The sequence below is a fragment of the Alosa alosa genome, chromosome 1 (genome assembly GCF_017589495.1).
Source record: "Alosa alosa isolate M-15738 ecotype Scorff River chromosome 1, AALO_Geno_1.1, whole genome shotgun sequence".
NCBI classification, from domain to species: Eukaryota; Metazoa; Chordata; class Actinopteri; order Clupeiformes; family Clupeidae; genus Alosa; species Alosa alosa.
The window spans coordinates 825,453-835,452 of record NC_063189.1 but is presented as its reverse complement, the minus strand read 5'-3'; the positions used below and the strand labels follow the sequence as shown (position 1 = coordinate 835,452).

The following is a 10,000-nucleotide window of genomic DNA, read 5'->3' as shown; positions in this document are numbered from 1 at the left end:
TGGCATTTTGTGCATTGCTAGACTGTACTTGAGGACCCTCTCTCAGACCCACTTCTAGCGGAGATTCTGTGATGTCCTCCCTAGCTTCACTCTGATCACCATCATTAGGGCTGGAGTCATCTTGATCATGATCAGGGCAGGGAGCTCTGTCTGGCCGAAGGTGTCTCCTGTTCCTGCGATAGAGAGCACCAGAGGATGTGATGACATCATAAGACCGTGGTTCCTTTCTGATGTTCACCACTGTTGCTGGAGTCCACTTGTCATTTATCCTCATGCGCACCCTCTCCCCCACCTGAAAGGAGGACAATGGCGCTGCAGCCTTGTCATACTGCACCTTCTGCTTCTGTTGACGTTGGCGGAGGGCTGTGTACACTCCTACAGGTGTTGATGGTATCAGTACAGCGTTGCTGACCGGCAAGGTGGACCGCAGCACGCGGCCCATGAGAAGTTGAGCTGGTGAGTACCGTAGACCTGTGATAGGAGTATTTCTCAGGTGGATGAGGGCAAGGTGGGGGTCATCACCTGACTGTAAGGCAGTCGTCATCATGGATTTGACAGTGCGGATGGTGCGCTCTGCCATGCCATTTGACTGGGGAAAATGGGGGATAGAGTGAACTATGGTGAAGCCCCATTGTGCTGCAAACTGGGCCATTTCATTGCATGCAAATGGTACATGATCAGCAACCAGGGTGTCTGGGATGCCATGTCTGGCAAACACAGCTTTGAACTTCTGAATGACTGTCCGTGCTGTCATGTCATGGAGCTGTAGGACTTCCGGATATTTGGAGTAGTAGTCCACCATCAGAAGGAACGGCTTCCCCTTGAGATAAAATATGTCAGCTGCAAGGACGGTCTGGGACAGGATGGGGAAGCAGAGGTTCCTTGTGGTTAGCCGGTAGCTGTTCTTGACAGGGTACACATGATTCAACCATTTTGCACACTGCCTCCGACAGGCCAGGCCAGTACATTATGGAACGTGCCTGTGCCAGTGAGCGCTGCATGCCTTGGTGAGCTGTATGCAGTCGTTTGAGTACATCTGTTCTGAGTGCGCACGGCACAATCACACGTTTGTCAACCATGAGTAATCCCTCATTGACACAGAGAGTATGCCTTACAGGCCAATATGGTTGAGCCTGCAGCGGGACAGACTTCTTATGATCAGGCCACCCTGACCTGTGCAGAGTCAAGAGTAACTGCATTTCAGCATCACTTGCAGTGGCTGCTTTCAGGAGCTGCATTATGCTACCCTGAAGTGGTGCACTCTCTGTAGAATATATGACTCTTTCATCACCAAGGTCACATTCGTTAGTTGTCTCTAAGTCATCAGGGTACGCCCTGGATAGAGTGTCAGCGATTAACATGTCTTTTCCAGGTGTGTACATGAGAGAAATGTGGTATCTTTGAATTTGAAGAAACATCCTCTGTAATCGTGCAGGGGCCTTACCTATAGGTTTTGACAAAATTGCCTCTAGGGGCTTGTGGTCTGACTGGATTTTCACAGAAATGCCGTAAACATACTGGTGGAATTTCTTGAGAGCAAAGACTATAGCCAGTAACTCTTTTTCAATTTGTGCATAGTTTTGCTCTGCATCAGACAATGCCCTTGACGCATAGGCTACTGGCTGTTTGTCTTGCATGAGGCAGGCACCAAGTCCATCCTTGGAAGCATCAGCTTGAATTTCCACTGGGAGCTTGGGGTCAAAGAACCGCAGTAGTGGTGCTGTTGAGACAGCCGTTTTCAATGCCCTGAATGCAGCCTCTTGTTCTGGATGCCACTGCCATTCAACGTCCTTCCGGAGAAGCAGTCGTAACGGTGCGGTGAGTGTGGTCTCATTAGGTATGTAATGAGTCAGATACCTAGTCATGCCAAGTAGTCGCTGCAGGCTCATGTTCCATTTTGTCTGCTGCAGCGATGATCATGTCATCTGCCACTATGAAGACACCATCAATGTCACCAAAGCTTTCGTAGTTGACCTGCTGGAACACTTCACTCGCTGATTTAATCCCAAAAGGCATACGATGGAAACGGTACCTTCCCCATGGAGTATTGAAGGTACAGAGGTCTGCAGACTCATCATCTAATCTGATCTGCCAATACCCATCACGCTCATCAAGGATAGTACAAATCTTTTTACCAGCTGGTCTGCGCTGTTTGTCTTCAGCAGTGGGTATGGAGAAGTGTTGCCTTAATATAGCTCTGTTGAGATCTCTGGGGTCAAGACAGACCCTGAGAGACCCATTTTTCTTTTCAGTGATACATAAGCTGCTGACCCAGGCTGTAGGCTTTGTGACTTTGCTGATCACACCCTTGCTTTCGAGGTCATCAATAGTCTCTTTCAGCCTGTCATGTACAGCATAAGGGATCTTCCTACACCCATGGATCACTGGGGGCACTGAGCGGTCAGTGTAGATGTGGTGTTGTCCCAGGAACTCACCGAGGCCTTCGAAAACCGAGGGATACCGTTTCAGCAGGTCATCTTTTGATGTTGGGGCAGCAGGGATTAGTGCCTCTACTTTCCTGATCAGGTCCAGTTGTACACACGCCTGGCGGCCCAGTAGAGGTGTGTCAGATGCTGTGGTGACAAAGAGATCCAGGTGACACTGTTTATGTTGCGTCTGAACATGCAGCTTGACTTTTCCAGCTGGCCTGATCCTGGCACCACCATATGCTATTAGCACTGTGTCGGTCTTTTGGCACTGAGAGGGAGCTTCCGCGCCCGTGTCCAGCTTAAATGCCACTATCTTGCCGTCTATGTCAAGGTTTGTGTGCCATCCTGTGTCTATTTTCTGTGGTCTATGGTGTAATATGGATCCAATAAACAATGTGTGTACAGCTGCGCTGGTTTCATCACTATCAGTGTCTGTTCCCATCAGCGCCACTACTCTCCCTGACTTGCACTTTGCAGAAAAATGGTTCTTTTTTCCACACGTGTTGCAATATGCATTGTATGCAGGGCAGCTTCTTGGCCAATGTTGCCACCCACATTTGCTGCATAACTGAGTGTGTTCTTTGATGGGTGTTTTATAAGCCTTGCGTCCATGTATGTGGTTTGGAGTCCTTGCTCCTGATAACATCCACTTGCTCTGTTGAGCTACTGGAAGCCATTACAAGAGCCTGTGCACGCGCTACTTCCTTTGCTCGACATAGATCTACAGCTTTAGTCAGGGACAATTCAGGGATGGACAGCAGTTTCTCACGTAGAGCAGTGTCAGTCACGCTAAACACTATTTTATCCCTTAGCATGAGATCTGCTGAGCCTCCAAATTCACAATTGCGAACTCTTGCTTTTAATTCAGTTACAAACTTGTCAATTCCTGCTTGTGCATTGTATGTGTGCGCCCAGAACTGATGACGCTCATAAACAGTGTTTTTTCGTGGCTCACAGTACTTTTGGAAGCTAACACATCTGAAAGCTTTTTGTCGTTCGCATCACCATACTCAATCGTGAGAGTGTTATAGACTTCTAGCCCATCCTCTCCGATACAGTGCAAAAAGACATAAATTTTCCTTGCCTCTGACTTATCACCGAGTCCTGACGCCTCGAGGTAAACTTTGAGTCGCTGCTCCCATTTTGGCCAAGTCTCAGCCAGATTGCTGGTGAAATACAATGGTGTCGGTTGCGTGAACAACTCCATGGTCTTGCGTTACGCTAGTAGGCCTATCTGTATTTAACGATCTCTCGCCTTTGCTATGCTTCAGTTTGTTGAAGACAGCCACTTCTGGCACCATGTAGTGTTATTGGCGTGGTGGAAATATCAGAGACAAGCACACTATTCAAGAACAAGGCGACAGTCCACTTCTTTACTTCACGTTCAACAATACACTTTACATCCTTATACGTCACACGTATAACCATTCCAGCCAATCAGAGGCATTCACCATTAGACTTTAACTTGAACAGGTTGTCATGAGCTCTCTCTCTGCCTGGTAACACGCGCTGATTGAAGTCTGATGACCTCCACCTGTTCCTGCTCTGCTCTGCCTCACCCTCGTTTACCTACCAGCTGCACTGCATTCACCACTCATCATGCCCTGTATATAAAGCCTTGCTTTTCAGTCCACACTTGTCAGATCGTCTGCAACCAGCACCAGTTACCTGCCTGTTTTGGAAAACGCCTCTGACTCTTTGCCTGTGATCCCGGACCCGCCGACTACTTCTGTGTTCTCCAGCCCCGTAATCTTGACCTGCCTTCCGTCCCTCTTCTCACGAATACCGCCTAGTCCTTGACTGTACTGCTGCTTCGTTTCAATTGCTGTTGTGTGTGTGTTTCCCCAGGACTTCCCGGATCATCCAGCTCCTGCCATGGCTGTTAGGCTACTGGGGAACACACACACGCAGGAACTCCTGGAACTCCTGTACCCCCGAACCCCCCTGAAACCCCTTAACCCCCAACCCTTAAATAAACTTTTGAACGTGGCGGCTTTGTGGTCCTCGTCCTGTTTGGTGTCTGACAGTGCGATCTGACCAAACATGGACCCAGCGCGACGGTCGAACCAGCATGGAAACCGGCGAACCAGAACCACCCCACCGCCATGCAACGCCTGGAAGAGACAGAGAGAGAGGTAAACCGCAACACTGCTGACATTGCCTCCCCCTACTTCAAACCGGCTACCAACAGCGTCAGCAGTTCCAGCAGCAACAGCAACAACTTGCAATGATCATTCAACTTCTCACCAACCTTTCTCCTCTGCCTGCTCCCACCGGCCCAGCCCCAGCCAGCCTGCTCACCGCCCAGCACCCGAGTCTCCTGCCCAGTCCACTGCTGCGTGGGTGCGGAGCCCCAGAACCCAGGATCGGCAATCCAGAGCAGTTCAGCGGCGACCCAACCCAGGTAATGGCGTTCCCTGACGAGCTGCCGTGGTCCAGTTTACCCTGCAACCCAGGACTTTTGCCACTGAAGGGCGGGGTCGGATGCGTGATCACTCACCTGGCGGGCCGAAGCTCGACTCTGGGGAACGGCGGAGTTCGAGCGCCAGACCCCAGCATGTGCAACCTTCAACCTATTCAGCAGAGGAGATGCTCAAGGTATTCGATTTGGAATCCGCAACAGCCGAGGCATCTCGGACCCTGATGGTATTAGCCAAGGCAGAAGGACTGTTGCGGATTACTCCATTGACTTTGAACTGTGGCAAGTCGGAGCTCCTGGAACATAGACGCATTGGTGGATGCCTTCCTCCACAGCCTGGCGGACTACATAAAGGACGAGCTGGTTTCCCATGATCAACCCCCACTCTTGATGAAGCCATTGCTCTGGCTGTCGCATGACCGCAGGATCCAGGCCCGCCGTCGTGAGAGAGTTTGCCAGAGTCCATCCACCAGCACACGCGGGAGTGTCCCAACTGCCCTTCTGTCCGCACCTGCCACACCATCTAGCCAGCCGGACCAGTCTGAACCGATGGAGATCGGCCGCGCCTCCCTAACCCCTGCAGAGCGCCAGCGACGCATCACCTCAACTTGTGCCTGTACTGTGGTGGTGATGGTCATCGAGTAGCCACCTGTCCAGCAAAGCGGAGCTCACCAGATGTAGGAGGAATCGGGGATGAGCTCAATGAACATTCAGCCCTCCATCAGCCCGTAAACCCCTCATCCAAGTCTGTCTTCACCTGTCTGATTCCACCCACACCCTGGCAGCCCTGGTGGACTCTGGCGCAGAAGCAAACATTATTGACACAGGACTTGCTTTCGTCAGCTGGGCTTGGAAAGCCATCGCTTGTCCCTCCTGTTCCAGCCAGGGCCCTGGGCCGGTCCGCATAATTGGCACAGTTACCAGCATCACAGCCCCTATCTCAATGATGGTGTCAGGGAAACCACCGAGACCATCCGCTTCCACCTGCTCAGCTCTCCAGGCCAACCCCTAATCCTGGGCTGCCCTTGGCTCCGTCTCCACAATCCTCACCTCGATTGGGCCTCGAACTGTGAAAGAGTGGGGAAATGCCTGCCACCTGACCTGTTTGCGTGCTGCCTCGCTGCCCCGGCTCAGTACCCCCAGCACTGCCCCGACATTTCTAATGTCCCTGAATGTTACCATGGCCTCCGAGGAGGTGTTCAACCACGACCAAAGCCACATCTCTGCCCCCCACACCGTCCGTGCGACTGTGCCATTGATCTCCTCCCTGGGACTGCTCCACCCAAGGTCACCTCTACTCACTATCCTCCTGAAGAAAAAAAACTATGGAGGATTACATCAGGGACTCCCTGGCAGCTGGACTCATCCGCCCGTCTTCCTCTCCTGCTGGTGCGGGTTCTTCTTTGTGGGAAAGAAAGATGGTTCTCTTCGGCCCCTGCATTGATTATCGAGGTCTGAACGATGTCACAGTGAAGAACCGGTACCCCTCTGCCTTTACTCACCTCTGCTTTTGAGTTGCTCCAGGGATCCACTATTTTCACCAAACTGGACCTTAGAAATGCTTACCACCTAGTCCGGTAAGGGAGGGTGACGGGTGGAAGACTGCATTCAACACCCACACCGGCCATTATGAGTACCTGGTAATGCCATTTGGCCTCACCAACGCCCCAGCGGTATTCCAGGCGCTGGTGAATGATGTGCTGCGGGACATGCTGAATAAATTCGTCTTCGTATACCTGGACGACATCTTAATTTTCTCCAGAACTCTGTCCGAACACACCCGTCATGTCCAGCTGGTTCTTCGACGGCTCCTGGAGAACTCTCTTTATGTCAAAGCGAGAAATCACGAGTTCCATGCTCAGACTGTGTCATTCCTGGGATACATCGTTAAGCTGAAGGCAATATCCAGATGGACCCAAAAGGTCTCGGCAGTTACCTCCTGGCCAGTTCGAGGGAATAGGAAGAAGTTGCAGCAATTCGGTTTTGCCAATTTCTACCGGATTCATCCGAACTACAGCTCGTCGCCGCTCCCCTCACAGCTCTGACCAGCATCAAACACCCCTTTTTTCTGGACCCCAGAGGCCAACACAGCCTTTCATACCCTCAAGGCCCGGTTCACCACTGCCCCATCCTCCAGATGCCGTTCAGACCGGCAGTTAAGTTCTGTCGAGGTGGATGCCTCAGGCGTTAGTCGGGGCCATACTCTCTCCACGGGCAGAGGAGGACAACAAGTTGCACCCTGTGCATTTTTTTTCTCTCGCTTTCACCTGCAGGCGCCAATTATGATGTTGGAAACCGTGAGCTGTTGGCTGTCAAGCTTGCCCTGGAGGAGTGGCGTCACTGGCTGGAGGGGGTCCACCGTTCCGTTCCTGGTCTGGACCGATCACAAAAACTCGAATACATCCGCAATGCCAAGCGTCTTAACCCCAGACAGTCCCTTTGGGCCTTGTTTTTCACCAGATTCAACTTCACCCTGTCATACCGCCCAGGTTCTCGGAACACCAAGCGGACGCTCTCTCCCGTCAGTTTCATAAGGATGACGCCCCTTCCCAGGAACCTGCATCAATTCTGCCCGATCCCTGCGTCATGTAGCTGCCCTGACCTGGGATATCGAGGAGGAAATTCAAGAGGCCCTCCGTGACCATCCCAGTCCCAGTGCATGCCCAGGCGGTTAGTCTCTTCGTCCCAGAGATTTTGAGGTCCGGGTCATACAGTGGGGACACAACTCGCCTTGCCTGCCACGGGCTCCGCCCACACCTGCCATCTCCTTGCCCATGCGCTTCTGGTGGTCTTCTTTGAGAAGGGATGTCCGAGGTATTCGTCGTGCCTGCCCCACTTGCAATCAGAACAAGTCCTCCACTCGCCCCCCCGCTGGTTTTACTCCAGCCCTTGCCTGTGCCCTGCGACCCTGGTCCCACGTCTCCTTGGACTTTGTAACTGGCCTCCCACAATCAGGTGGGATGGCGGTCATTCTCACTATGGTTGACCGGTTCAGCAAGATGGCACACTTCATTCCCTCCCTAAACTGCCATCTGCCAGAGAGACTGCCCAGGCTGTTCTTGATCATGTCTTCCGTCTACACGGGCTGCCCAGGGATGTTGTCTCTGACCCAGGTCCGCAATTCACCTCTACATTCTGGAAGGAGTTCTGCCGTCTTCTAGGGGCCACAGTGAGTCTCACCTCTGGGTTCCACCCCAGTCCAATGGTCAATCCGAAGGGCAAACCAGGAGCTGGAGAAGGCGCTGCAGGTGCCATGGTTTCTGCCAACCCCAGGCTTGGGCACAACAACTGATGTGGATAGAGTATGCTCACAACTCCCTCACCTGCTCTGCCACTGGTATGTCACCTTTCCAGTGTGTGTATGGCTACCACCAGCCCCTGTTCCCCAGCCAGGGAAGGAAGTGTGTCCTGCCCGCCTGCCCTCGCCTATGCCCCCGTTGCCGTGTGCCTGGTCACAAAGCTCGTGCCACATCTACTCAAGTCAGCTGTCAGCTATGCCACTGGGGCTAACCCGAAGATGGCGGCACCCGCCTACGTGTTTGGCCAGAAGGTGTGGCTGTCAGCCAGGATCTCCCCACTGCGGGTGGAATCGCGTAAACTGGCACCTCGATTCCTGGGCCGTTCCCCAGAGGGTCATCAGCCCAACGCGCAGTCCGGCTCCAGTTGCCAACCTCCATGAGGTGCACCCTATTTCCATGTTTGAAAGTCAACCCGGCGCTGAAAGCCCGCTGGTCCCGTGCGCTTCCTCCTCTCCTCCTCTCTCTCGTTGGACGGTGGGCTGGTGTACACCGCCTGGCGCCTGCTTGTCCAGACGGCCCGAGGTAGGGGCCTCCAGTATCTGGCCGACTGGGAGGGCTATGGACCTGAGGAGAGAACCTGGGTGCCAGCCAATCCGGATTGTGGACTGGACACTCATCGCCAACTTCCACCGTCCATCCTGATCAACCTGCAATCCAGGGGGCCGCCCCCCAGGGGTCCCTAACCGTCCTGCCGCCCGGCTTCCCTGTCCTGTGCCTGACCCTGACCCTGTCTCCGGTACCTGTCCGTCTTCTGTCCACCTACCTCCAGTTCCCTCCGAGGATGAGGATGTTCACTGACCTTCCGGAGAATTCTAGTTCCCTCCACCGGCTCCCCTCCGCCCTCGGCGTGGTGTCACTCTGGGGACTTCTGGGGCCCCCCTTGAGGGGGGGGGGTTCTGTCATGAGCTCTCTCTCTCTGCCTGGTAACACGCTGATTGAAGTCTGATGACCTCCACCTGTTCCTGCTCTGCTCTGCCTCACCCTCGTTTTACCTACCAGCTGCACTGCATTCACCACTCATCATGCCCTGTATATAAAGCCTTGCTTTTTTCAGTCCACACTTGTCAGATCGTCTGCAACCAGCACCAGTTACCTGCCTGTTTTGGAAAACGCCTCTGACTCTTTTGCCTGTGATCCCGGACCCGGCCGACTACTTCTGTGTTCTCCAGCCCCGTAATCTTGACCTGCCTTCCGTCCCTCTTCTCTGAGATACACCGCCTAGTCCTTGACTGTACTGCTGCTTCGCTTCCAATTGTTGTTGTGTGTGTGTTTCCCCAGGACTTCCCGATCATCCAGCTCCTGCCATCGCTGTTAGGCTGCTGGGAACACACACGCCAGACTTGGGAACTCCTGTACCCTGAAACCCCTTAACCCCCAACCCTTAAATAAACTTTTTTGAACGTGGCAGCTTTGTGGTCCTCGTCCTGTTTGGTGTCTGACACAGGTAGCTGCTCATGCTACAGTTGTATAGTTTGTTTGGTTTTATTACTTTGTTAACTGTTATTTTGAGAAGCTAGTTATTTATTTAACATGTAGTGTTTCATGGCCCCAGCTGTGGCACAACTGGCTGGGGCACCTGCACCGCATCACGACACCCGGTTCGATTCCGCCCGTGGTCCTTTTCCGGATCCACCCAGCTCTCGCTCCTCTTACTCTTCCTGTCACTCTCCACTGTCCCATCAAATTAAAGGCATAAAAAGCCCCAAACAATAAAAAAATAAAAACATGTAGTGTTTTATAAATAATTGTTAAATGTACAGAGTCTGTAGGCTACTGTATCGCACAAAAGAAGACGCCAGCACCCCCCCCCCCAGTCGGACGATCTACCACCTTGACTAACACATTTTCATGGG

The 10,000-nt window shown here is 52.8% G+C and overlaps 1 protein-coding gene across 1 annotated transcript in view; it reads left to right on the top strand.

Annotated features, from left to right (window-relative positions):
• The first annotated feature begins 8,365 nt into the window (after nt 1-8,365).
• The window catches only part of LOC125298741 (fibroblast growth factor receptor-like 1), a 49,535-nt gene continuing 47,900 nt past the window's right edge, over nt 8,366-10,000 (top strand). The window contains exon 1 of the mRNA XM_048249546.1: nt 8,366-8,441. Within this exon, the coding sequence (XP_048105503.1) occupies nt 8,366-8,441 (76 nt within the window). The remainder of the gene's footprint in view (nt 8,442-10,000) is intronic.